The sequence below is a fragment of the Madurella fahalii genome (genome assembly GCF_045866475.1).
Source record: "Madurella fahalii IFM 68171 DNA, scaffold_4, whole genome shotgun sequence".
In the NCBI taxonomy this organism is placed as follows: Eukaryota; Fungi; Ascomycota; class Sordariomycetes; order Sordariales; genus Madurella; species Madurella fahalii.
In genome coordinates, this window is record NW_027263974.1 from 528485 (window position 1) to 555495 (window position 27011).

Consider the following 27011-nt stretch of genomic DNA (forward strand, 5'->3'; position numbering starts at 1 on the left):
GAGCACTATTTTGTGACAATGACATTGTCTCTAGTTGCAAACCTTAGCAGGACGTACGATGTTCCGTGTGCGTCTTTAGATATGTTCATTTTACATCTATGGCATTCATTCAAACACCGGCTTAATGACGATTCAAGTTCTATTGACGGGCATTGTTGCTCCCGTTGTGGCAACTCAGCCCTAGACCAATATTTTAAGGACTCAGTTCGCCGAGGCCATAGACAACCTCTCCCCCCCATCCAGCTTCACATACAAGTTACTCGGGGCACCGGTGCTAGTACTGCTTAGTAGTAGGTGCAGAAAACGATAGTATTGATAAGGTTGACCAAAAAATACCGAGTGTCGTCATGTCTCCTGTCAACAACAATACTAGCCATTCGACACAACACATGACATTTAAGACTGGGAACGATGCCCCATTCGGAGCTGCGGACAACAATGAACAAGTCCAGATATTCGTATTATTGGCTCACACTTTGCAGGGCGCCGGCCTTGACAAGCTTGAAACCGCGCTGTGTCTCATGAAATATGTCGAGACGCTCACTCCGGTGGCTCTAGACACCCTGAAGTTCCATCTGCCTTATATCGAGAATCTGCAACCGGACTTTGATCCGACTTTGAATGGCATGACCAGACTCGGGCACAATCGCCGCATGCCCCTCGATATTATCTCCCTGGTCATATGCAAGGCTAAGCTGCGTCTCGTCGAGCAGCCTCGGTGGGCCCACGGCGAGCAGGGCTGGGTCCGGAGCATGTTGCATCGCCTAGCATCAGCTAAACTGCGAGGTTCTGTTGCTCATGACGAGCAGTGGCTCAGCAACCCCGACTGCGCCATCTGGCTCGGCATCATGGCGCGTCTGCGTGTTATGGCGCCGAGAGCCTGGAACTCTTGCCTCTCGGGTGCTACGCGAAATGCGTACCGCGTCGGTTGGTTAGGTGTCTTTGATGTGAAGGGCGTTGAGCTGGAGGGCACGATTGCTGCCAAGCCCGTTGCAGCACCTGCTCCGACCCCTTCTCCCGGTGAGGACAACTCTATTGAGGAGGCGTGGGTGGCTGGGCCGGCGCCCACCACTGACTCTACAGCGCCGGCTCTCCGTTCCATGATTCTCTCTCAAGGCTTTTTTGCTAACCAAACCAGGGACCGGGCTTACCTCTCGTTAATCAAGCAGCTCCCTACTCTCACCGGAAAGGTTTCTCGACAGATGCGAGCCGTTCCTGGCATGCAAAATGTCCGCTTTAACAACACCTCCCAGCCCAGGAGGGCTCGACCATTGCGGCAGCAGAAGAACACGGCGATCTGATCTTCTCCTCATCACGAAGGAAAATAGCTCGGTACAAATCAAGAAGATGACGATTGATAAAAACGGCTGGACTGTTGGGATCGAACGTCCGGAGCCAGGCATGCTCCGTACGTGAGTCAAAGGAACTAATACTTCTTTCTCAACCGTAAAGGCAGTTAAGCTTGTAACGAATGGCTCTCTGCTATTTGCGTGGTACGGCAGCGGGGCGTCGACCGATTCGATGCCAGCCGAGCAAGAGTAACAGATACATGACCGATATTAACTGTAAGGCTGTTCCAGAAGTTGTATTGATCAAAGACCGATTTTCCCTCTAACGTTCTAACCCTTCCCTAGCTTTAAGGGTTAAGGTACTAAGTGTGAAGTTAAGATGCATTAATGCAAACCGTCTCCGAAAATCGTCTCAGGGGAAAATATCTCATTGCCCTGTTCTGCGCTTCGATTTCGCAAATGCAAAAGCGATTTGTCATCAATTTTCCAGTTGCCGATTACGTGGGCTGACACGCCACATCTCGAAGCGACCTGCCACCTCAGTTCTATATCTGCTTACCCGGTGCACTATTAAACACTACCGATGCACTATAGTCTATTATATTATGATGGCATGTGTGTGTTTCTCCATTTTTCCTGGACTGAATGCGTCACTTAGCTCTTAGAGCTTGAGCTGCAAATTTTGAGTATTGTCTTGGGTGGTCAAAGAGCGCTCGGAAAAGCGATGCGTGCAGGTTGGCACTTCTTTGACCTCAGGTGCCTCACAAACGCATGGCTGTTTGATGTTTGCCGGCTTTATCGGCCATATACACATCAGCACCAGTAATTCTTATTAGTACTTGACTAAGTGCGTGTTAGATGCCGCTTCTCCAATCTGCCACTTCCTTACACCCATCACGACATAATTTTTGCCGAACTTCCATCAACTGTGCGACTCGTCGGCTTGTGTTGTCAAGACAAGATGGGGCAGTGGTTGTCCAGGGTATATGTGTCGCTAGCCTATACTTTGCAAGGCGCAGCGGAGCACAACGTCCCTGGAGACTCCGAAATCGTCGGGGAAACGACGCCCACAACACCACCTCGGAACACTCACATCTGCCCCCGCTTCCGTCCTACTTGTTGTCACTTGAACGTTATCTCAAGAAGGGCCACACAGCGCTTCAGTTTCCTGAGTGGCCACGGGTTGTCAACATCTTCCTGGAATGCCCGCTGGCGACATCACCGCATGACCGGCCGGGCCCGCGTTTTAACTTATTGAATCGCGACTGGTTGAGGGCGACCGGTGTACTCGAGAATATGCAGCACACCGATGGTGAAACGCAGCCTGTGGCCCGAAAACCTGTTATCCCAGATTCGTTGGGATGGATAGTAGGTGTTCATATCCTCAACCAACAAAACCCCTCGGAGCTCGAAAATATTCTTCGAGACGTACATGTCAATCCGATAACGGATATACTCTTCCTCAACGGCCTGGACGTGATGTACACTGAGCACCCCGAGGCGCCCTTCTTCCGGCGTGCTGAGCCCGGTCAACTGGCGTCAGGTTCCAGACGCTACGAGAATCTGACCAGGGGTGAACTGCGGTGGAACAACCCCTTCCGAGCACTGAAGAATTCGCAAACCATCTTCACCAGTAAATCCTGGTAGTTAACCGTCTCCATAGTCACGAGTGTGGGCCCATATTGTTCGCCATGCTGTCCATTGGCCAGGACCATCATGATGCCAGTTCAGGGTATCCTCCCAGGCCGAGAGGCTGACGGCTTGATCACCCCGCCCTTTCGACAACTGGAGAATCGTGAGATGGTCTTCCAGATGGCTACTAACGAATGCGAAGAACTTTCTAAACCGAGGACGGACCACTCGAAGTTCATCGCTCCCGTTGGCGGGTACAGAGGCCGAAACTTGCAATATAGGGATCTAGTGTTCCTTTCCAACGTCGATATCGAACGGATCAAGGCCGAAACCAATGATCATCCGGATGGTTGGCCTAGCACGATCCACCACGATGTGCACATGATGGAAGCGGTATGGTGTCAATGGATGCGGTGGTGCGATGAGCAGAGGCCATGGTTCCTCAATGGGTACATCCCAAACCCAGACCTAAGGTGCCTCTACAACATTGGCGGCTTCATATTCCCCAATCCTCCACAGCTCCTGTATGTCCGGGTAAGGGATGAGGTGTCAAAGCAGTTGATGCCGAGCGAGCTGCACTACGGGGCGCGTGATTCATCCGTCAGTGGGTGGAATCTTGATTGGGCCGGTCCATAGATTTTACATGTACTAGTACTTGAGGTGGCCAACGCGGGCGGGGAGAGGGCTAGCATACATGTAGTCGCGGACAATGTTGAGGGAGTAACAAGCTGATGCCTCTCTCCAAGCATGCATATGCCACACAATAGCATTCCGGAAATCGTAGAGCGCTTCTCAAGCCTCTCAAACTCATTTGGCCGTTACCCGAAGTTTAGGTCGGAAAGGATCAAGCACACAGCTGAGCTAGCTCGAGGCGGCGTCCCAACGCCCCTGGGCCCTCTCCAGGCCCCAATCCAGGGGACCAAGGCCCGCCGCCCATGCCCATGCCCAAGCCCGTCCGCATCCGCATCCTACGTAGGTAAATTACACCAAATTACACCGCAGAATTGCAAGCAGCCTCAATGTTGTTCCCCACCGGATCCAACACAAACGCGGCGTAGTACCCCGGCCCGTAGTGCGCTCTCAGCCCGGGGGGGCCATTACACTTGCCGCCCGCCGCAACAGCGGCCTGATGGAAGGCATCGACGCTAGCCCGATCTGATTCAAGGGCATCATCATTAGTCGACCGCACCGCTCTCCACAACTCGATCCTGCCCGCACATCCGATCCGTGCTGAAAAGGGGAAAAGAAGAGAAAAAAAAAAACCTCACCCTTCGCGACAAACGCAGTGTGCACCGGGGCGATTTTGCCCTGGTCGCCTTCGGTCTCCCCCGCCGGCGCAGCATCCGGCGGGACGGCAGCAGCGGAGCTGACCCACCAGTCGATGTTGTCCGTGATTGTGTCTTTGAAGCCGACGACCAGCCCGTCCAGGAAGGTCATGGACTTGGTGTACCCCAGTGGGGCGAGGGCGGCCTCGTACCAGGCGACGACGGCAGCGTGTTGTGGGTCGGGGGTTTTGATGCCTGTGTGGGCGATGGTCATTTTGATTTTGATGGGGTTTACTCTTGATATCCTTCTAGGGAGGGTGGGATTGCTGTTAGGAAGGCGGGAGGCTTTGTCGCTGTGGATGTTGATGCCGGGTGGGATGCATGTTTCCGGTGATGGAGGGCTGGAGGTTGCTGCCTTAAATGCTTCATGAGGAGGCAGTGAGCTAGCTGGCTCGGTTTACGAGCGATTTCCGATTTCACCGCTGTCCTTCGGTGCTCGGGGGCGGCGGATCTCCGACCTCCTTGGCTGCATTGACCTGCGGCGCGCATCGCGCTGGATGATTGGGTTGTGTGGCCAATCCTGCGCGATGCTGACGCGAAGTCCCGTGCGAGCTGCATGGGAGTCACCGGCGAAGAGCAGGGGTCACAAGAGGGGGGCGTCCGCGGTCCCCGAGCTCCGAGCGAAGCATGAGATCCATGAGTCTTGAGGTAAACCCTGAGTAACTCGCCCGTCAAATGCCTGATGCTTCGGTAGGTAAATCTAAGCAGGTACAATTTGGCTCACACAACCCCTGAGACATCTTTGTCAACAACCCTTGTCGAAGTTGTCGTGCTTGAGACGGTAGAGACCGCCAGTCAGAGGTGCAGGAGAAGATGAGCAGGGACTAATGCTTCAAGGTTGCACCGTAGCATTGGTGTATGCGTGAGGTAGGCAAGGAAAATGAACCCTGAATTAAAAGAATGTCGGCCTTGTCGGGAAAAGGGGGGAGGAAGGGAAGCTCAACGTAATACCCTGCGTTAATAGCATAATTACACAGTGAAATCGTTTGTCTCTGGGTGCTCACAGACTGACAAGCCGTATTCAAGCAATGTTCCGCCCGGTGGCTGTGATCAGCACAGTATAATGTGCCCGTGATGTGTGATGAGAATAACTCTGGCGGAGCCAATGTGCTACTTCTCCGTATCCACTCATGGGATGCCAGGGACGCCCACTATTTCAGGTGCCGATGTCTCTGCTGCTCCGGTTGCAGGAACTTGCAATTGCCCGGCTCCAAACCTTCGATGAATAAAGGAAATCAACGTGAGAAGGACCAAATGGAGCGCGCTCCAGTCCAGTCAGCATTGTTTTCCCCGCTCCGTGCTCACAACAAGCATTACTCACATGTAGATCAACCCAACGATCCACGAACCCAGGGCAGACCTATACGCGCCGTCTACCCTAGTCTGCAACCCCACAAACAGTCCCCATACTAGCAAACTCAAAACACTCCAGGTACCAAACCACCTAATCAGCAACTTCCTAGCCCATACGAGCCGCTTCTCCCTCTCGGCGTACGTGTAGTCCTCCTCTTGTCCGCTCACAACCTTGGCCCAGTGTCCTAATGCAAGCGGAGCTAAGGTACCCGATACGTTATTCATCAAGATTCCAATTGAGCCCCACCCGATCGCCAGCCGGTTTAGGTGGGTGGCGGGCGAGCTTTGGGGATTGCGATCGAGCTGGATGCTGGAGAGGGCGATATGCGTGATGTCGAAACTCATGCCCATGCCGATATAGAGACACATGAGGATATGGATCGGAGTGCGGGAGAAGCGCGGATACGGGCCTGGGCCGTCGCTTTCCTGTTCCTGATTGCTGCTTGTTAAAGGAGGCATTTGGTAAGCCTCGCCTTGTTTGCTCTTAGGCTTGGAGTTGATCAGACTGATGACGCCGGGTGGTCCTAGGTTCGAAAGCGCGAGAGGGCGAAATGGCAAAGCTGAACTGCTGGCAATAGCTTGGAGAACCCGAACGTCGGGATACTGCTAAAAGAAATGCCGCGTCTCCATGCAGTGGCACAGTCAAGTCAGCGGTGCTTTGGTTTCTTGGCATATCGGAGCTGAAAACGAGTTCGGGAGTTAATTAAGTGCAGATCGAGTGCTGCACGACACGGATGATTTCAGACCCGAACACGCCGGGCTACGAGCATAGTTAGATCCTAGAAGGCGCCTATAGGTGAGAGTATATGGGATTGTAGCAATTTGTATTGAGGCATGCCGCTTGAAATGTAGGGGATTTGTAAGTCCAAAACCCTGAAAAATACAGTAGAGTGTGCAAATAGTCATGATCAGAGAGGTTCGTTGTTGCTTGGGTACCCGGGCCCATGTCTGCATAAATCCACCCCTGTAGAGGATTTCTGGGTTTTCTTGGTTGTGCAGTGTTGGGCTGGATACCGATCGGTTTGAGCCCGACCGACTTACGAGATCCGCGACATGAGGGCTAGGTCGTCAAACTGAGAAACTTCCACAGCTGGTTGCAATCATGACGTGATGATAAATCGGATCTAGTTGCCGCTTTCATGCGATCGGATGCCTGTTCGTCCAGGGAAAGAGCACATGATTCCGTATCAAGACCGGATCCGCTGTTTACCTCCACATTGAAGTACTGTACATCGCCTCATCGTCTATTTTCTGCCATCAGTTTTGATGTATTATTTCCGAAGCAAAGACTCGAGAGACGGGTTCAGATAAGGTGGTGGGAAGTGGCATTGGTGTGGCATCGCAGACAAAGTTTTGGGAGAAAAACAGGCACTTGATTTTTGCTGAGATTGGCACTCGGCCTCGAGCAGGAAACTGAGACAGAGTACCCGATGTATCCGTATCTCCAGAAACCTGGACTGACGTATCCATGAGGTAAGCTCTTACAATTGTATGATACAATATTATACACTATACGACCCTTCCATCGGTAGAACGGCTGTGTCGCAACGGCTAGCTCAACATACCACACTTGCAAGGGCCTGATATTAGGGTAGCCCTAGGAAATGAAGCTCCTCACGAGCCCATCGGAGTGTAAATACTTATTCACTCACTTCATCTCTGTTTTCTAACTCCTGGATTAAAGAACAGTTCCGAGTGCAACCCCACGCTATCTCCGTAAAATTCTTGTCATTCGTGTGACACTTGCCAAAGTACGTCCACTGCAGGGCGAAGCAAAGCTACAAAGTCGAGCGACCAATAATGAGTATAATCAAGTAAAAAGTAAAACCCCTTGCTCACTTCGTGTCTTCCCTCTCCAGAATCTTGAGCTCATCATGGAGATTTCGCTTCAAACAGTCCCGGCAACCCTCCTACCGTCTGTTTTACCCCTACGATGCCTCATCCTTCTGCTCTACTGGGCGGCTAACTAACGAATCGCCGACCGAACACTTGGGCAGCCGAATGATATGAGCTTCCCTGGAACAGAACCAATCCCAACTCTTCTGAACGTGCGGCAATCTTTGTTCGAGTTCACCGGTGAAACAATCATCACGTAGTACTCCCTTTCGGCTTTGGGTGGGGCTGGTCGATCTTCTCCACCGGCTTTCCGACCAAGAACGACGCATTTCAATGCATCCATATTCACAGCGTCTTCGTTCTCATATCGCAGGCGTCCCGCCAAGGTGGGATCAGCTGCGTCCAGCATAAGCTCGAGCACTCGCGCTCTCAGAACGGATACCTTCTTCCCGAGCTTGATCGTCCGGCTCCATTCGACGGCGCTGAACGGCACCGGCATGTTCTCGATCTCCCCGTCGTACGCCATCCAGGACCAGGACGGCACACGGCACCCGTTCCGGAACCGGATTCGTAGCATCTTCGGTATACCGCTGTGTCGCCGCCAGAGAAGGCTCCGGTGTAAGAACTTCTCAAAGACACCGTGAACTACGTTGCTTCTGTCTAGGACCTCTGCAAGCCGTTCCTCCAGACCGGCAATCGCAATTGGCCTGTCGGTAATCTCAGTGATGCCAAGTCCGGTGTATGTTGTAAAGAGGTATTGGAAGAGCTCTACTTGGCCTTTGTTGCGCATCACACCGAGGGCGTCGGGGAAGTCGGGGTCACCTAGGAAGATGGATCGGGAGCTAATATATGGCGGTGGTTGGAGAGGGCATGGCTTGGCCTCAAAGACCAGGAGAATTTACTTGCTCATACGCGTCAGTGACTCACGCAGTGAATTCCGTTGCCACACTCCCAATAGATCTGCCGGTCTGTGAAGTGGATCGTACGTCGAGACAGGGCCCTCTCCTGAAGCACCCATGCCCGTTGATTCAAGACGCTGCGTTCCACATCCCGGTGGAAGTCGTCGATCGCCTCGCATACATAGACCGGACCATGAGACGAATACGGGACAGCAATGCATGATATGTGAGCCGATGAGGCCCGCGAGGGGAATCCCTTGGTTGAGTCGGAGGCAGAGTTCGCGGCGATGGTGCAGTAGGCGTCCTGGAAGATGGCTTGCATTCCCACCGATTCAGTCTCCCAGTCTCCGTCAGGCCCTTGGATGATGCAGAGTGAGTCGATCCACAGGTAACGCAGGCCGAGTTCACGCGTAACCCTGACGGCATCTCTAAACGACTGTGGCAGATCATCTAGAGAGATTACCTGGTACCTGGCGTCGACGGTCTCGGCGGTCGTCGTGAACTTAGCCTTTTCCTCCTCGCTGAGCTTGCCCCAGCAATGGGAGAGGGCAACGTAGTCGCCCGTTCATCTTCACCCGACTCGTGAAGACGTATGCGGTGCGACTGCCGGTCGCCAACGTCGAGAACCCGGGTGGGTAGCACGGGGTTTTCCCCGAACGAGCGCCTGTCCTTAGAACAATCGTGCTCGTCGTCGCACACCTTGATCCATTCGCGGATAAGTTCAAACTGAACCGGCCCGCCTGCCTCGGGGAGGACGGTCGGAAACCCTGTCTGGATGGCGGCACTGGCGGGCTGTGTGCCGAGATCCGCGAAAACCCTCACCACAGACCGACTCTCCAGCGGCTGTATCACCTCGATGTTACGCCGTACAAGACAACCGCGCAGCAGCTGGCAGAGATCGCACGAGGAGTCGGAGGTCTCATCCAACGACTGGAGACTGACGGCTTGGCGAAGATCGATGCTTCGACATCGATCGCATAGTCTTGACACCGGGATAGGCTGAAGCAGTGGCTTTAGCTGGCCCAGCTGCTCGAAAAATGTTTCGGCAAAATCGTTGTCCACCGAGTGCTCCCAGTTTTCGTCTGAGTTCCCGAGGGCGTCGCCGGTGACCCCGAAACTCTCATAAAGCTGCAAGCCATCAGCTCTGTCCTCGTACCTCAACTGGAGAGCGTTTTTGAGTCGCTGTAATTGAGCTTCCTCGCGGTTATTTTCACCTTGATTGGGAAGCTCCGCAAATACTTCAACAACAATATCTCTCATAAACTCCCACTCCCAGCTACGGTCTTCCTTTCGCTCCTCTTCATTATCATTATCCTCGAGCAGCTCAAGAAGCGCCTCATCGTCGAGAAGGGTGAGGGACAAGAGAGTCTCGACCTCAATTTCCATCTCTCTTCTATACTCGTCTCCATCAAACATGCCTAACCCATTATCGGTGTCGTTTTCTAGGGCATAATCGGACTCATCCTCAAGGTGGACAATCTCTGTCTGTGGTCCCGCGGATTTGGAGGCCCACCGCGTCATCCTCGTCCTCAGCTTCATCCCACATTTTGAGATAAACCGACGCATATGTTGAAAATGATGGCAGAAGGGAACCTATGCCGCTATGGTCTGGAAACGAAGAACAGAGGTGCAAGAAGAACAGGCTGCAGCAGGCCCGCGGACACGCCATATACATGTGCGTGCACTGCGCATCAAGGTATGTTGGCGGCCCGGGCTTTCAGTCGGGTGCGATCAGGCGCCCACGACGAAGGCGCGATTGTGCCTTATGGACACTAGCGCCAAAAATGTCTCGAAACGTTTCAGCGCCTCTATGGGTCGCCACAATGTTCAGCCGCAAACCATCTCGCTCATGCGCCACGTCTCATCCTTTTATATGCCCAGATCCCACAGCGTGATCCCCTCCTTCCCAGGCCACTTCAGCTGTCGCCGATCCCGGCTACTATGTCCGCATTTGCCGAATTCGGGATGAGACTAGGCTAAGGCAGTTTTGTGAAGGAGCTGTTCCCGTCGGTTCCTATGATAGGTTGGGCATAAAAAATGTACCGCTCCTTGACGTGTCAGCCAGGGATTCTGAGTCAACGTGTCCCACCTCAGTTACCGGACACCCCACATACCTGTATATGTAAGTACCTCCTTTTTGCCCGACTTTGATACACAGGAAGCCACTGAGCTATCACTACTAATACTGCATTCTGGCCCGCTCTCTGTATCCGGATCATCTTTGTCCTTGCTGTACAGCCCTCATTCCTCCAGATGGGCGGCGGAGGATTGAGGTCGTTGTGACCCGAGCGTTGTACAGCGTAGGTGTCCAGACACTGCCTCTGAGAGGGAGAATTTTGCTTATACAATCTCATTGGCTTGTTGAACTGGGACTGTAAAAGTGGCCCGAGAGGTACAGTGCAAGCGGTACATCATGCCAACAGGCCTAAGCCCCTGAGGCTATGGCCGTACTGGGGTATCTAACCACAGGCCGTGCCAAGCAGTCCTCTGCACTCAACAACGGCTATCGCCAACCAACACACCCGTTCTAAGAACCCGACCTTGCCCTTGCAGCAGAAACTAGTTCTTTAACTAGTCCTTCAACCAGCCCCTCAACCTCGGATGGTCCGGAGACCCTGACCTGCCACCCCGGCCCTATATATATTATCCTAGAAGAGTAAGTTGGAGGATCGGGAGAGTATTGGTAATAATAACTTATGCATCTGTTATCTCTATCTTATCCCGTAATCTCTCCCTCTATCAAGTCCACCCTACCTATTTTTCTGGCACATAGCCTAGTAGATTGGAATTGGTTTACTGTGTCTTGAAACTTGAGAACTCTATAAATCATGACCAGCCAATGCAACTCGAAAGTAGCTAAGAAATCCCACGTCATACCTAATCAAAAGATGTGTGAATTGTGATTCAGTAGCTAGAGCACTTTGGAAGTTGACATATCGAATGCGGGCGTACGGATGATGTGATTGTACTGAGTAGCGGAGCACGCCCTCGTGGGGGAAGGGAAGTGAATGCGAGAAAGCGAGACAAAATAACGAAGGCCTACAGCTATATGCGGTATGTACGCATCATCCGCGCCGGGAAAGCTGCTATTTGCCCACTCGCATTTCCAGATAGTGGCAGCCCTCGGACTGGGTTAACCGGCCGGCCCGAACCGCTGACGCATGTCATGTCGGCAGTTGCGTTGACACACCACACCACCAGCTTACTAGGTACCTTAATTACCTTAGCTTGCCATGACTGAGGGCAGTGCCCAGTACGTCCTCTCTATATATATCACCAACCACCAAATCCAACCGCGATCACGAGAACATTTTCCCCGACCACACCGCACTACCGAACCCCAACAACGAAGCGATGGCTCCCCAGCAACAACCACCATCACCACCACCACCACCATCCTCGCCACCACCGCCACCGCCGTTCACCATCGCCATAATCGGCGCCGGCATAACAGGCACCACCCTCTCCATCGCCCTGGCGGCCAGGAACATCCCCCACGCGGTGTACGAGCAAGCCGCGGCGCCGACCGAGGTGGGCGCGGGGCTGGGGTTCGGGCCCAACGCCGCGCGGGCGCTGCGCATCATCGACGCGAGGCTGCACGACGAGTTTCGGCGGGTGTGTGCGCCGAGCGGGGGGGAAGGCGGTGCGGGGCGGGGGCGGGGGCGACGGCGGAGTGGTGGTGGTAGTGGGCATGGGGCTTTGGGGGTGCAGGACGACCAAGCGGAGCCGGAGCGCGGCGGGGCTGACAGCCTATCCCGCCGGGCTGATGATAATGGCGGTGGGGACGTCCCGGTGTGGATTGAGTTCCTTGACGGCACGTCCCCTGTGGATGCCAGGCAGCTCGATCCGGCGTTTACGGTGTATGCCACCGGCGGGGAAGGACACGGGGCGGTCCATCGGGCAAAGTGGCTTGATCGGTTAATGGGGTTTGTTCCGGAGGGGGTGGTCAAGTTTGGGAAACGACTGGAAGATGTGTGGATTGGAGAGCGCGGCAAAATGGTGATGAGCTTTGCGGACAGGACAACGGCTGAGGCGGACGCGGTTGTGGGATGTGATGGTGTGAAGTCGAGAGTGAGGGAGATTATGTTGCGATTGGGCGGGTGGGATGTAGATGTGACAAAGGCGAAGTGCGGGTATAGCGGCAAGTATGCTTATCGATGCATGATTCCGATGGAGAAGGCGGTTCAGGAGATTGGGTGGAGGAGAGCGAGCGTCTCATCATTGTGGGTGAGTCCTTAAATGGATATGGCGAATGATGAACCGAGGCATAACCAGGCCCTGGGTCCCCGATCGCCTACTAACTTTCTGTCAGATGGGCTACGGCAGACACGTTCTCACATTCCCCGTGGGAAAACCCGGGCCAACCCAGCTCCTCAACCTTGTAGCGTTTGTCACAGATAAGAGTGGTTCTTGGCCGAGCCGGGACGCCACGTGCCTCACGCTCCCAGCCACTCGGGAAGACGCGCTCCGTGACTTTAGGGAAGGAGGGTTTGGTGAGACGGTGCGCAAACTTTTGCAATTGACGCAGGACAAGATGGACAAGGTTCGTGTCCCGCACTGCACCAGGGGATCAGGGTTAAGAGATGGAACAGTGGGGCCTCTTCGACCTTGCCCATCACCCTTTGCCCAGCTTCTACTCGGGACGCGTCCTCGTCACCGGCGATGCCGCCCACGCCAGCACGCCACATCACGGGTCCGGAGCCGGTTTTTGCATGGAGGATGTGGCCGTGTTAGCATGCCTCTTTGAGCAGCTGTCGAATGATATCGACAGATTTAAAAGTGTCGGGGATGGCTTAGAAGCTGTGTTTGCTGCATTTGATGAGAGCCGCCGAAAGCGAGATCAATGGTTAGTCGAGAGCAGTCGGCGGGCAGCGTGTCTCTATGAATGGCAGCTGGACAACATGGGGAAGGACAGCTTGGAGGCGATGCGGAGAGATATCGAGGAGCGCCAGGGGATTTGCTGGAGTATTGATCTAAACGCCGCTATCCAAAAAGTCAAGGAGACTTTGGGGCGGGAAATGGTGAGTTACTGATCAGCAAAGATCGCAAAGCCGGAAACTATGTACAGTACATCCCATTCTCGGATACTGCGATTCCCGATACCTATCAACAGGCAAGACTCACAACCCACAGGCACTGTACAGTATCGGTACATCGGATACAGAAGATGTAACAAGGTCTGCAGGAGAGACATAGCATATACAGCACCTTCAACCCACCCACCCCACCTTTTTACCATCCCACGGGTTTTGTACTTAGCTGTGTATGCAGTCAACCACCTATAACACCGTGACGTAACATTCGAGCTATGCAGGCTGCGCTTCCCTCAATAATGATGCTCCCGGTTCACCACATTGATCAGCGGCTCCCCCTTGCTCAAGCGCTCTAAGTTCTGCTCGATGAAGCCCTGGATGCGATCGAACAGCCGCGGCGTCCGCCAGCTGATATGGGGGGTAATGAACAAGTTGGGCGCGGTGAACAGAGGATGTCCGTCAGGTAACGGCTCCGGGTCCGTAACGTCGATCGCTGCGCCCCGGATCTTGCCCTCTTTCAGCGCCTCAAGTAGCGCATCATGGTCAATGTGCTGTCCTCGGGCAATGTTCGCGACAAAGGTCTTTTTTCTTGAGAGGATCCCGAACTGCTCACGGCCGAGAATGTACTTGGTCGTCTCGGTGAGAGGTAGGCTAACCACGAGGAGATCGAGGTCTTGCGCCAAGAAGTTGTTGACTGCCTCTCTCGACGCGCCATGGAACCATTTTGCTGGGATGAGGCCGTCAGCATCTCCAGTTCCGGGCACGCAATAGCTGTCGTCCCTGCGAGATTCAGGGGTCGGCTTCTCGCTACGAGTAAATGCGTAAATCTCCATGCCCAAGGCGTTAGCCAACCTGGCGCACTGCCGCCCTATAGCGCCGTAGCCGAGGATTCCCATGCGCAATCCGGGCGAGTCGCAGACGTCGAGATGAAGCATGCGGCTGTACTTTTGCTTCTGCTGCTCGGCCGCATAGTCTAGGAAGCAGTGGCTCATCATGAGCCAGGTGCCAATGACCCATTCGGCTATTTGGGGCCTGGAAATGTGTTAGTGGCGACTGCTTGTAGAGCTTGTTGGGCACGCATCCACTTAACGCGTGAACCCCGTTCCCAGTGCAGAACATGACTCCTGGCCTCTTGTACAACTCATGGGTAATCCATCGGTCTGCACCAGCAGACATCAACTGGACGTAGCGGAGCTTTGGTAGTAACTCGGCAGGATGCGGCAGGACGGTGCAGAGAATGGTGACGCCGTCATAGACATCGTGTGGAAGAGGATGAGCTGGGAGTTTCGTCTCCTGGAGAACCCATCGCACCTTAAAGCCGGGATATTTTCGTTCGAGCTCGGCAATCCACGTCTCGTTTGGAGGGGACGGGACGGTCATAAGGAGCACATCATTGCTCAAGCTGTTGGCAAGCTCCGAAGCCATAATGGAGCCCATAGTGCGGAAAAGCGGGCCTGGAAGTGGTGAAGGACGGATTGAGTGATGCCAAGGCCCAAAGCTGGGATCCTATCCATTTTATGTCCCATGAGCAAGCCGTTATCGGTGTGGGCCAACATCCTGACTCCAACGGTGCATCAGGAGGTCCGGGACCGCCGGTACGGCGGTACTTTCGTCCTCGGAGCACGCGGCCCCTGACTTCCCCGTATGAAACGCTGTTGGTTTCTAATTTTATTATTCTGGTTCATTTCCCGTTTTTCTAGAAAGCGGCTTAGAATGCCTTTGCGCTGCGGGCTCGGCAGCTGCCCGCCATCCCGTCGTACCAGTTCCCGCAAGTTATGAGTGTTGCACAATGTGAACCATGTTACACGTTAGAATCCAGCAGCCCGATTGCCTTGCACGACCGTATCCCGCCTGGAGGATCGCGGGCCAAGCGGATGCTTATCCATCCTCCCGGCTCACGGCCCTAATTCCTGGGATCACTATGCTAATGACTTCGACCTGATTTGTCCCCTAACCCCCTGGGGACCCAGCCCGCCTCACTTGCTCTTCTCCGGCCTTCCCGGCATCTCCCCTGGCGGCCCCTCCCACGTCGTGACCCCCTTAGGAATCTCCACGACCGCGCTCCTTGCATAAATATGCGCTGCTCCCTTCCACTCCAGTCCTTTGACACACCCGCCCTTTATAGAGACGGTGTCTCTCTCCTTCCCGTCCGCATCGCGGATACGATGGATCAGGCGCGTACCACATCTCTTGCAGAAATAGCAGTCCATCGTACGGCCCTCATTGGAAGGGCGCGTCCAAACGGCCAGGCTCTCGGCCAGGTCCGGACGCAACGGAAAGAGGCCGGCGGCGGGGAAGATGGCGCTTGTACCGAACGCAGAGGCGGATTGGAGCCGGCATTCGATGCAGTGGCAGTGGTAGACCGCGATTGGGGAAGGGGTCGGGGTGGTGAAGGTGATGAAGGCGCATTGGCAGGTAACTTCCATGGTGGGTTTGTTCCGTCTGGGGCTCCCCGGGGCGTTTGGTTCAAATGTGAATGATAATCGGGATCTTATGCGAGATAACTGTCGTGGTATTGAGGGGAAGGTGGGGAGGCCGCTGCGAGGTGAGAGGTGAGGAAGGACGGACAGGGTTAGGGTCGCACCACATGATCGTCTGCGAAAACTCAAAAACCTGTTTTTCGAACATCCACTCTAACAAATCGGAGCCACTCCCGGCCATCGGGTATGGTGTAGCGGTAACATCGTTGACTCTCACTTCTCAGGAGTGACTGCTCTCTCAACAGCCCCGGGTTCGACTCCCGGTATCCGAGTCTCTTAATGTTTTGCTCCGGGCGAGGTGTCATCCAACCCATTATTTTCGCTTTGAGGGTCTAGGATTCGGTTATGGTTGTCCTTCAGAAGGGTTGCTGGCCCTGTGAAGCACTTCCGGCTGGTTCTCCGACGGTCCACGAAGATTGGTCTGTATAGTTGTATCGCTCTTTGAAGTCTTTGTATTGAAGATCGGTCAGCATGCAGTGGTTCGCGAAGTTTCCTTCAGCATTTATATGGGGTCCGTGTTATTCTTCTGTTTGCCAGATTTGTTTTGCTCGGGCATGCCTCTTGATGGATTTGGAGGAAATTGCGCCATTGCACTTGAAAACATAGGTCGAAACTGTCCAATAGAAACAGTAGTAGAAAATTTTTTTTATCTTGCTGTGGTTTTCAGCTTAGTGTGTTGCGGAAACGTTTGTATCTCGACTGTTGCAGATTCTTGTCTCGGTAAATTCAGGGCTTCATCACCCCCTTATCTATCATCCACCGCAATCAAGTACCACATCAAGGGTCGATGGGAGAAGATCCTCTACTGGATTGTTCCTTCGCTGGTCATTCCATTTGTACAGGCTGTCGTTATCACGGGTATTATGGGACACCGGAAAAGTATGTGAGTGTCGGGGAACATTTAGTGTATGTACGTGTGATTGTCAGCAAAAGTAGGTACATGACATAAGAAGCGCGCAAGCTTGTCAGGGGAGAACATGTCGCGCCACTGCACAGATAACCGTCTGCATCTCGCCTCCCATCCTCCACCCACCTTACGATACGGTAATACTAGCCGACCCGGAACTGCCCGGCCCACCCGTCGCCGTATACCCTTCAGTAGCCATGACGACGTAGTCATGGTTACCCAACCGCATGCCCAGCCTATTCCACTCGTCAAAGTGCCGCCGCAACGACACCGTCCCGCCGACGCGCTGCTCCTTACGAACAGACCAGTACTGCTGGAAAGTACGGGTGCCCTCGATGGACGGCTTGTTGACGCGCGTGCTGGTGAACACCTCATACTCGCCCTCCTCGAAGGTAAAGTTGCCCTTGGAGGTCCACGGCTCGTTGGGCGCCAGGTCGGCGTGCGCCTCGATGATGTAGTACTCGATCAGCGGGTTGCGCGTCCAGCCGTAGACGGCGAGATAGCCCGGCCCCGTGGCGTTGTAGGTACCGCTGTAAGTGACGGCTCTGGTAGATTATGGATGTTAATACATGAGCCGGTAGGCGTGCGTCGGGTTTGGGGATCCGGGGATAGCCCACCTAGCACCTCCGTTCCTCCATCCCTTTCCGCACACAAAACCACCCTTGCTGTTCCAGTTGGCCGTGTACGAGCCCCCTTGGCCGTTGACGCATCGGATGTTGCTGCCGCCTTCGGACCAGTTTTGGAAGTAGTAGCCTCCTTGGCGGGCCTCGATGGCAACGAGTTCGGCCTCGCCTTCTGCTTCGCGTTGCTGGATAGGGCCTGCCGGCACGGCCAGCGCGCCCGGCAGAAGGAGGCCGGCACCGAGGAGCGAGAACTTGACCATGATATTCAGACGTAAGAGTCGAGGAGCTGATATGCCGAAAACGTTTGCTTAAACCAAGCACCGGGAACCCGGATACGATCGTGAACGGTGGCCCCTTCTTATATCCGCAGATCTATGATCGTGGGCATGGGCCCAAGGCCCCTGATGATCCATCCTATCTCATGGCCAAAATTAAAATGGTTTTTCCCGATAGAGACTCATTTGTTAGTGTTGCACGTCTGCCGTTTCCTATGTGGTAGTGGACCCGGTCCGGCAGGACGATCACGGAACCCTCCCTATCCTGGCAAGTTTATTTAGCCTGAAACATCGAGCACAACCTTGAGAGCTCCTTAAGGCCGGCTCCGGTATTGTTGGGAGGTTTCCCCATGGGGCTGTTGGCCTTCCCGTCAAAGGCTTGTTTTATTGATGTTGTGTAATTAATAAATTCTCCGATTTTGCGGGGTAATGGCTGGCCACTGCCGGCATCCATTGCCCCGACGGGTGTGGCTTACTGAGTGTATGAACGCATAGTCGCGCCAATGGCATAGGGGAAGGGCGTTGCTTGGCGGGAGCCGCGTACAACAGCCGGGTACTAGTGCACGTCTCCGAGACTCAGCCACGGACGACGCAGGGAGTCAATCACCGGGAGGGGACGGTGACATGACTGACACAGACAACAAGAGGGAGCCCCCCAATAAGGGGTTTCTTCGTGCAGAGATCAGCCGGCTGATCGCCTCGGGCACCCTGTATAACCTGAGCAGCACATGCACGGCCTCCATGCGCAATCCCCGCGGATCACCAATTCGTTGGAAGAAGACGTTTCATATCTGGCATATTAGCCGGCACTTCGGGCCCTGGTGGCAAACCCTGGCGCTGCGGATCAGCCATACCCCCGACCGTACGTGCCCTAAGGCGCCGCGGGACACGGCAGCCCTGCGATGTTGGTGGATGAAACGTCATGGGAATACCGTGACCAAGGAGGCTGACAGGGAGTCTATACGGCGTCTGTAAGGCCGGATAAAAATAGTTGTGCAAACTGGGGAAATTCACAAGCCCTAGTGGCAACCAGGTCGATTTATGAGGCATATGGATCTGGGAAAATAAGGATGGACAATGTGAGCATACTGATCATGTTTATACCGCCCGGTTGCATATGAGGACATACACAGTGAGGCGCGGAACGTCCGTTTCGAAACACACACGACACGAACATTGCATGTGACTTGTAGGTGGATGCCACAGAGAGCATATTCTCGGATTATAAGGACTTTTTTTTTTTTTTTTTTTTTTTTTTTTTTTTCCAAGCTATGACTCTATATGAAACCAAGACTCCGTGAGAGAAGGCAGATGAGGCCACAGGCGTGGAAAGGGGTTCTACAGTCGCGAAAAGGCCCTCACATCTCAAACTCGTCGAGCTCGCTTCGTCTACGTGGGCCCGACCGGCCTGCTCAAACACCCGACATCCCGGGCTGGAAGAAGGTGTCCCACGGTATCTCGGCTACTTCATTATTGGTGTAGTTTTGGATTTGATTGTCCCATAGAGACTGCCTGTTGTTAGAGCCGGTGGTTCACCCCGTGCAAAGGTCCACTCACCCAATCCGCATTGAAATCTAGAGTTGGGAATCCCTCCACGTCGTTGGAAGGTGGCGATATATCCATGTCCGACGACCACACACCCTGTCCTAGCCGTCTATCGCAGGACCATAGCCAGGAGGTTGCTTCGTAACTTGGCTGGGCGGTAGGCACTGTCGCGGAGTTCGCAGCTGCATCTACCAGCCGGGGTTAGAACATTACCCTCGGCTGTAAGGATTCCGGCGGAGAAGCGTCCTGACTTACCTGCTCCTGTACTGTGGTGGTCCTGGCCTGGATGCCCAGCACTCGCCGCTGGGCTGCTATCAAATGTTTCGCCGGTGGACACGGAGAACATCTTGGTCAAAATTTTGAGGGCACGATTGGCCTCGGCCGACCCACTCACACATTCCCAAATTGACCTCGACGTGCGGAGCATGTCAAGCAACTGCTCTTTCGGTATGATCTCGGCACTCGTAGGGCCGGCTAACAGGCCGGCTGCCTCGGGTGACGAGGCTAACACTTTCTCCCTCTCCTTGAGAGAGTAGATCGCAAGACAAATAATCATGTTGGCTAAGAGGAAGTTATGGGTGAAGATAGTGTTTGATTGGGAGTGTGTGATGGCACTTGCGAAGCGGCCACCGGGTTGGCGCTCGCAGTGGATGTCGTACTGGTACCGCAACGTTCTGGTGGCAGCATCAAGGCAGGCTCGGCGTGAATAGCTGTAGCGGCTACCCTTTCTCGTATAGGCGTAGCCCATATACCTACGGTGGAGGATCATGCGGATCTTGAGGTAGGTCAGTTCGAGTGCGTAGCGGTCCGTAATCAGGTCGACCGGGTCTGTGATTGACTCGCTTAAGGAGCGAGAGCGAAGGCAGGGAGGGAACGAGTCGTAACTCTGCTCGAGCTGCTTATCGAGCCGCATGATTTCGGCATAGTTTACAGGCCTTGGCGAGGTGGTGGCGGCGACGAGGTCAGCGAAGACGTTGATAAGGCGGTGTTTGGCGATTGTCCATAGGACCCGCGTCCGCTCCGTCTCAGGTCTGGACGGGGGGAGCGCTGTGCACGTCTCGTCAAAGTCCTCGTCGTGGAGGTTTCTGGGGGGCTCTGTGTCGTAATACTTGGTGTCAATGTTAGCCGGAAGACAGAACTGGAAGGCGACGACCAAATCGAGGTCTCTTAGCACGGCCCATATTCTCCTGCGCATCTCCCCTTGAAAAGGTGTGAGGTCGGGGTGGTGTTTTGGGTCGCGGTGCAGTCCCATGTGCAGAGCCAGGCGGATGATGATGCCTAGGACTATCGATATGCTGACGCCTGTACTCCGCCCCCCGAGGTACTCGCAGCCAAAATAGACGGTCAAGGCCTCGATTTTGTAAGGGCCGGGCTTGGTGTACTCGCTGAGTGTCAGGCATTGAGCGGAACGGACCTTGTAGGCTTTGTACACGTCGTGGGGTTCCCCAAGCTGGTCGGGAAGTTTCTTGCCGGACTTCACAGATCGCAAAGCAGCCGTACTGAACATGGCAAAGAGCAGGCCGAGCTGGGCATATGTCATCTGCGTCGGGTCATCCCAGAGCTCGTTGTAGTGTTTCATGAAGGTCGGGATGTGCAGAATGATCCATGATGGCTCTTTATCCTCGAAGAAGCCGGTGAGCAGACGGTCGACAATGGGGCGTGGTGGTAGATAGCGGAGCATTTCGTAAACCGTGGCGGGCGGGTACCCTCCTACCAACAGCGCTGGTCCTTGGAGGTCCGGCACAGACTCGAGAGCAGGCCCCGGCTTGTCGGCTGGTGCTTCGCCAATGGTCTGAGCTGCAAAGTCCTTGGTAATTGCCGTGATCTGGGGAGACGGCGGGACCGGATTAGGTCGCTAATCCCCAGCGTAACGCACAGCGATAGCTGAGCCGACTTACCTCGCAGAGAACAGTCTCCCATTTCGAGGTGTCGCTGTATCCACCATCACGATTTACCATGTCGGTTGTTCCCCCCATGCGTGGGTAGGCGCTGCCAAGATCATCTTCAGAGTCTCCATCTTCGGGAGTTGCAGTTGAAGAAGAAGCCGTGCCATTCTCGTGGGCTTGGGCCTTGAGAACCTGGACGAGCTGTTCCAAGTGCCTCAGGCGGGCCTGCATCGTTGCCTCATGGTTGGTTGCAGTGGGCGCAGTCTTGGACCGCGGTGGGGCGCCGGCAACATAAGGAATGAATCGACATGTTGGTTCGATGCCCCTCTTCGCGCACTGGTTGCAGGGCAGCTGGCGGTCGCATTTCAATCTTAATGAACCAACCCATCGTCAGCAGGCGGGTCCAGATGGGCGGTGGTAGCTCTGCATGGACCGGGGATAATGATAAATCCGAGAGTTGCCATGACACCTTACTTCTTTTCTCGGCAAGTAGTGCATGAGAACCGGATGCGTATCCGCTTTCTGGCATTTTGGTTGCCCGGGATTCCAGCAGTTGTTGATATCTCCGTCTCCGGGCCTCCGGACGACCCGAGCCCCCCGGTGGAGTCCATCTAAATCTTCCTCGGGTCGTTGGTTTACGCTGTCGAAGCGTGGAGGTCGTTGTAGGTGTGGGTGAATTCTGCGATGATTGGGGAGCCGGAGTCGGTCGGTCACAGCTTTCCACAGAGTCCGCAAGGAAGGAGGGCCGAAGCTCCTGCGCCGCTTGCCTGCATGTTGCGAACGGACGTACCCATCCTTCCCATTGGTCTTGGACTCTTGGGTTACCTTAAACCACCCCCAGGGATTTGCAGAGGGCCTCGTCACGTGGCTCTGCTACCAAAACAGATTCGTGCAGGCCCTTGTCGTCAACATCGTTGTCGGCGCCGGGCACCATGCGGCAGAACCCTAAATAGCGGAGGTTAACAAACGAACTCTGGCATCCCAAAAATCCAAACCTTGGAGGCCAATACTCACCTGTCAGTCTACCTTCCGGGCCCGATATGATGACTCGAAATGAGGATTGAGGACAATGCGAAGAAAGTTAGAAAACAGGGTGGAGGATGCTGGCAGATCATTTCTCGCTGAGTCCCCCGGCTCGAGAGAACTCGTAGATCTACTAAGGGCAACAAGGTACAAATATCTGTAGTTTATTTGCATTAACTGTCTCCTGGATTTATCACTATCTGCGGCCCCAGACCCGACCAGTGTGAATAACTGAAATCCTCGACCGGGGCCGGCAAGCTAAGGAACCTTACGGTAGGTAGTTAGGTGCTGCGGGCAACCCTAACCCTCTTTGATCCCACCGCTTGGCGCTGGATGCCGCCAATTTGCGGGGTGATGGGTGATGGCATTGCTGCAGAACTGCATGCAGCCCTTCCATCTCGCACCGCGCTCCAACCGCCGCGCATCCCCGCAATGCCGTCCTCGCAGAGCGTGCCCGCCGGCGGCACACACGGCCTTGGGCTTCTGTTGCGGCCGTTCCGTGGCCTGGGCAACTACGTTATTCGTGCGTTGACATCTGCAGCCTATCCGATTCGCGGCATCTGGTATTTCCTACGGCACCCCGAGTTCTACCCCCTCTTCGTCGGCCGCCTGCTTCCGTTATCTGTCATCTCGTTCCTCGTATACTTCCTCCTCTTCACCTTTACCTTCCTGCCTCAGTTTCTCTTCCTACTTATTTTCCATGGCCGCGCGGGCGCGCTGATCAACACGACGGTTCTGGTGCTCGGCGAAGGTCTCGTAATAGTACAGGGATTATTCGAGGGCTTTTTCGTTGACGAGTGCCGCGTGGATATTTTTGATGTAAGCACGCCTGCTTCCTCGTTGACCCGAAGCTCTCTCTCTAACCGCCGGCTTGTCAGGCCACCTTGATCAATCATGGATTCGTCGACCTCATCGCGCCGCACCGCGTCCTCTTTGTCGAAGCGCCGAACGCCGTGAGAATGCTGGGCAAGCCCACCAGCCGCGCCGAATACCAGCCATGGAGCCTCGTCCAGATCGTCGAACTGATTGTATTTCTTCCCCTCAACCTGGTCCCCTACGTCGGGACCCCCGCCTTCATCATGATCACCGGGTCCCGGCTTGGGAAGCTTTCACATCACAGATGGTACAAACTCCGGGGCCTGGACAAGAAGGACATGAAGAGGGAGCTGCGAGCCAGGAGGTGGGAATACTTGTGGTTTGGGACAGTGGCCATGATTCTGGAGCTCGTTCCGATATTGAGCTTCTTCTTCCTCTTGACTAGCGCCGCCGGGTCGGCGCTGTGGGTAGCCAAGATGGAAGAGAGGGCTCGGATAAGAGTTGGTCGACCGATCACGGATGAAGAGCGGGCGGCTCAGAACGAAGCAGCGGGCCCGGTGTACCACGACGACCCTGTCTGAAGGTGTTTCTCTAGGGTTGCGTGGTTCTTGGCTGGTGTCTAGACTTATATAACGGACCCGAGTCTCGTCAAATGCTCGCGTCAATAACTGTGGCATCCCTTTTTTTCGGCCATTCCTTCCCCCCTCCCACGGTGTTAGGTATCCGGGCAACCACACTCGGTGTTATCTGGTGGTGTGTGCCGCTCGCTCTTGCCCCTGGCCGCAAACTGTTGTGGCCTTTCCGGCATCTCCTTCCAGTCGCCTCCTTCCTGGCATGCACGCTCACCCTTCCGCTGGCCCGCATCCCAGCGTCCATTCTCGCTTTTCATCCCTCAGTCAAACCAAAGCCAGGCTTAAGCTTTCTGTCTTCCGACCCTCTCGAGCGCTCCCAATTCCAGTTCAGCCATCCAGACAGTTCCGTTTCCTGGGCCCTAGCGTCTTGACAATCCATCCCACCATTTACCATCGCGCTCGTTTTCTTCAGCCTCGCCATTCGACATCAAAAGATGTGTCTGCGAATGTTCCTCGGAGCCTTCGCTGGCGTTGTCTGGCTGGCCTTGGTCGTGGCCGTGCCACTTAAGTAATAGCTGTCCGAGCCAATACACCGGCCTCCTGTCACTGACCGTGTCCCAGCGGCGATGATCTCCGCCGCCCTCCAATGACTGACGACGACGTTGTCGGCTTTCCTCTCGTTCCCGTTATCCCAGCATTAGACGCTACTGGTCCGGCCTCTCCCACAGCTACCGTAATTATCCACACAATCATCCCAGAGACGAATCGACACCCGCCGGGCCCATTTGGTGTGTCCATGCCGTTGTGTGCTTGCACGTCGTCCGCGGCGGCTGGCACCCACACCACTACGGCGTTGATCACCGTTACAGAGGAGGTCACAGTCACAGCGCTGGCCACCGCCACCGTTACCACCACACACGTGCTACCCAATCCGTGTGCTCAGACTTTGCGGGAATCGTTTACCACCATCACCCCCGTTCCGTCCGCCGTTTCGGGTTCACCGGGATTCAGCACGTTGTCGTATACGGTTACCCACACTATACAACTACCGGGTGCCACTAGCCAAGCATACGGGGGCAGTACTGGTATGTCTGGGCCCAGCGCCACGCTAACACCCGATGGATCATCATACAAGGTTCCCATCTCATCGACATTAATTGTCTCAGAGGTCACTCTCCGCCGCACGGTACCTATTGGTCGCGGTTCTTCTATAGTTGTTGCGTTCACCACAGCGCTTACATGTGTCACCTCGCCACCTGAGGCCATCACGGTATGGCCTCCCTACTCCTCTCTAAAGACATCGTTATCACCGGTAATCGGCACGGACTTAGTCTCGGCGCTGCCAACGATGACCTCTTCCTCGTATAGCCCAGCGGAGAGATCCAGCTTGACAACGGCCGCTTCCACTGTGACCCAACTAGCAGATTCTGTATCCACTACGTTTGGGAGCTATGATTCCTCGGCCTGCTCTACACCGGCACTCGTACCGCTTTCTACTATTATGTCAAACACCACATCAGCGGTTGAGTCTGGGCCTACTTTGGCGACCTTGCCGCCCGTCTCCGTGGAGGCGCCTTCCGGTTCAACAGTATCTAGCGTATCAGCTGCCGCCGCGCCTGGGCCGACTCGCGGTGTTGAGCGGGATCGTGAATTGGTGATTTTCGAGGTACGTATCTTTGCTATCCGCAATGCCCGGCTAGATTGGGAGGCTGAGTGGTGGCTCGTTTTAGTTCGACGACATCCCGACCCTTTCGGGCCACAGTGAAAATGACACCAGCGGGACTCAGTCCCGGCCTGTTCCGTCACCATATCACCACTTTGTCTTCTCCAAAGGCTTTCGCCTCGTTTCTCCGCCGACCACCAAGTACCAGCCTGCATCGGGTTCTTGGATGTTGAAACACAGCCCCTCTTCATCGGTCGCCCAGATTGGACTTGGGCAACTGCGCGAGAATCAATGCTTCCGCTTCAGCTTCCGGAGCATCAGCCTGGGATGCAACTCGCTGGATGCGCCGTGCGTCTTCCGCATCAGCGGATTGCGATGGAACGGCATCAGGGATGTTGTTCAAGGAACTGCGACTTTCAAGATTGCAGCTTGCCGAGAATCTTCCCACTGCGTGCTCAGCCGCCGAGTCCTGGACTCGGTAGATGCGCTGCCACTAACCAATTTGACGGCCGTTAACATTACGTTGGTAACAGCCGGCGAGCCGCAGACGTGGTGGGCCGACGACTTGCACCTTGCTTGGACAGACAACAGTTGCTCCGCCTCCACTTGCCGCGCGATGGTTCCCAGCACCAATGCGGTCACCCAATCGCGGCCTTCGTTTACGGGCCGGGCCAAGGGACTCCCTCGTCGGGCTGTTCGTGGTTGAGATGCCGACTTGGTGTGATGCTGATTGCTGAACGGTCTAATTACACTTTGCGACTCTCCAACATTCTTTGATCAGTATCTTTGTTAGAAATTTTGGTGCGCATTTGCCAGTATGTTAGAGACTGCAGGCATGTTTCCATGGCTCCTATGGCATATTTCTGCAGATTCGATCAGCGGTTGCAGCACTGAATCTGGCCACGGAGTAACTGATCAACATAGCATCAGGGTGTGAGCCACATCAACATCGCCCTAGCAGAAAGTGGCAATTCGAGAGCTTATTCATGTAGTCTACAGGGCGTTTTCCACCTGCGACATCGGATCCCCTGGACCGGTATCTCACTGTGGACACTTGCAGGCTTTTCCTGATTTGTACGTAATACCGGGCCGAGAACTCGGCCTTTTCTAGCTGTTTCCCGGGAATAACGCCGGGTCTTATATTCCTGTTGCGCCTTTCGTGTAAGTGCCACACGACATTCTCGTGCGTACGGTCCTCCGTGGCGATGGAAGTCGTGCGATTAATTAGTAAGGGATTCGGGATGGGAAAAACAAAAATAACTGACAGCGTGTTGCAACACGCCTGAGGCTTTTGCCGGCTAGGTCCTTGGTGGAACTTTCACCTATGGAAGGATTTCCTGAAGATGATGAGTAAAGCCCCCTGGTGGGCGGTAGCGTCGGTCAGGGGTAGAGATGTTGGATCGCGTCTGGGCAGGAATCGGTCTATCCGTGCGATGACTCCATTCCCGCCGCTAGCCACCACATGGTCTCCACTCATAAAGAAGCTTTTTCTCTTTCCTTCCCCGTCTTGTTTTCGGGTCTTGACTTCCGGCTGTCAAGTAAGGGTGGCAGTGACGCATCGCACCAGGGAATGTCCCCCTGCCAAGTTGGCTAAGCAAAGTCTTTCCCTTCCCCTCTCTTTCTTCAAGAAGCGTTAGACAAGCCATCCACTGCTCTAGTCCTGAGACGGGCTTAACGAATAACACTCGCTGCTGCGCTATTACCGTTCCGGAGGGGGTGTTTTGGGTCGTTGAACGGTGGCTGGAAATTACGTCTTGGTGACAACCTTTTTTTTTTTTTGTTTTTCTTTAACAAAAAGAAATCTTTTTCTCTCTTCCGAATCTGGACTCGACATCAACGTGTTCACCGTGGAAA

The 27011-nt window shown here is 54.6% G+C and overlaps 10 protein-coding genes and 1 non-coding gene across 11 annotated transcripts; 5 read left to right on the top strand and 6 right to left on the bottom strand.

Moving 5' to 3' along the window:
* Positions 1 to 389: 389 nt before the first annotated feature.
* Positions 390 to 1301, top strand: MFIFM68171_07160 (uncharacterized protein; the record flags this gene model as incomplete). The annotated part of the gene is made up of 1 exon (XM_071062580.1): positions 390 to 1301. The coding sequence occupies one exon, from the start codon at positions 390 to 392 to the stop codon at positions 1299 to 1301; it is 912 nt and encodes a 303-aa protein (XP_070918681.1).
* A 2611-nt stretch (positions 1302 to 3912) lies between these two features.
* On the bottom strand, positions 3913 to 4460 carry MFIFM68171_07161 (VOC domain-containing protein; the record flags this gene model as incomplete). The annotated part of the gene is made up of 2 exons (XM_071062581.1): positions 3913 to 4076; positions 4190 to 4460. The coding sequence occupies 2 exons, from the start codon at positions 4458 to 4460 to the stop codon at positions 3913 to 3915; spliced, it is 435 nt and encodes a 144-aa protein (XP_070918682.1).
* Positions 4461 to 7780: 3320 nt separating this feature from the next.
* Positions 7781 to 9855, bottom strand: MFIFM68171_07162 (uncharacterized protein; the record flags this gene model as incomplete). The annotated part of the gene is made up of 4 exons (XM_071062582.1): positions 7781 to 7831; positions 7878 to 8315; positions 8363 to 8855; positions 8915 to 9855. The coding sequence occupies 4 exons, from the start codon at positions 9853 to 9855 to the stop codon at positions 7781 to 7783; spliced, it is 1923 nt and encodes a 640-aa protein (XP_070918683.1).
* A 1833-nt stretch (positions 9856 to 11688) lies between these two features.
* Positions 11689 to 13367, top strand: MFIFM68171_07163 (Salicylate hydroxylase; the record flags this gene model as incomplete). The annotated part of the gene is made up of 3 exons (XM_071062583.1): positions 11689 to 12561; positions 12647 to 12877; positions 12927 to 13367. 3 exons carry the CDS (start codon positions 11689 to 11691, stop codon positions 13365 to 13367), a joined length of 1545 nt encoding a protein of 514 aa, XP_070918684.1.
* Positions 13368 to 13660: 293 nt separating this feature from the next.
* MFIFM68171_07164 (D-isomer specific 2-hydroxyacid dehydrogenase NAD-binding domain-containing protein) lies at positions 13661 to 14804 on the bottom strand (the record flags this gene model as incomplete). The annotated part of the gene is made up of 2 exons (XM_071062584.1): positions 13661 to 14399; positions 14458 to 14804. The coding sequence occupies 2 exons, from the start codon at positions 14802 to 14804 to the stop codon at positions 13661 to 13663; spliced, it is 1086 nt and encodes a 361-aa protein (XP_070918685.1).
* Positions 14805 to 15343: 539 nt separating this feature from the next.
* MFIFM68171_07165 (CENP-V/GFA domain-containing protein) lies at positions 15344 to 15793 on the bottom strand (the record flags this gene model as incomplete). The annotated part of the gene is made up of 1 exon (XM_071062585.1): positions 15344 to 15793. The coding sequence occupies one exon, from the start codon at positions 15791 to 15793 to the stop codon at positions 15344 to 15346; it is 450 nt and encodes a 149-aa protein (XP_070918686.1).
* A 234-nt stretch (positions 15794 to 16027) lies between these two features.
* Positions 16028 to 16119, top strand: MFIFM68171_t100. Its single transcript has 2 exons — positions 16028 to 16063; positions 16085 to 16119. It is a non-coding gene; the product is annotated as a tRNA-Glu (tRNA).
* A 762-nt stretch (positions 16120 to 16881) lies between these two features.
* MFIFM68171_07166 (Endo-1,4-beta-xylanase) lies at positions 16882 to 17637 on the bottom strand (the record flags this gene model as incomplete). The annotated part of the gene is made up of 2 exons (XM_071062586.1): positions 16882 to 17299; positions 17372 to 17637. The coding sequence occupies 2 exons, from the start codon at positions 17635 to 17637 to the stop codon at positions 16882 to 16884; spliced, it is 684 nt and encodes a 227-aa protein (XP_070918687.1).
* A 1427-nt stretch (positions 17638 to 19064) lies between these two features.
* MFIFM68171_07167 (Activator of stress genes 1) lies at positions 19065 to 21694 on the bottom strand (the record flags this gene model as incomplete). Its single annotated transcript, XM_071062587.1, has 5 exons — positions 19065 to 19160; positions 19210 to 19385; positions 19453 to 21022; positions 21096 to 21453; positions 21558 to 21694. 5 exons carry the CDS (start codon positions 21692 to 21694, stop codon positions 19065 to 19067), a joined length of 2337 nt encoding a protein of 778 aa, XP_070918688.1.
* Positions 21695 to 22538: 844 nt separating this feature from the next.
* Positions 22539 to 23503, top strand: MFIFM68171_07168 (Outer spore wall protein RRT8; the record flags this gene model as incomplete). Its single annotated transcript, XM_071062588.1, has 2 exons — positions 22539 to 22925; positions 22985 to 23503. 2 exons carry the CDS (start codon positions 22539 to 22541, stop codon positions 23501 to 23503), a joined length of 906 nt encoding a protein of 301 aa, XP_070918689.1.
* A 1492-nt stretch (positions 23504 to 24995) lies between these two features.
* On the top strand, positions 24996 to 25863 carry MFIFM68171_07169 (uncharacterized protein; the record flags this gene model as incomplete). Its single annotated transcript, XM_071062589.1, has 2 exons — positions 24996 to 25160; positions 25225 to 25863. The coding sequence occupies 2 exons, from the start codon at positions 24996 to 24998 to the stop codon at positions 25861 to 25863; spliced, it is 804 nt and encodes a 267-aa protein (XP_070918690.1).
* Between the last annotated feature and the right edge of the window lie 1148 nt (positions 25864 to 27011).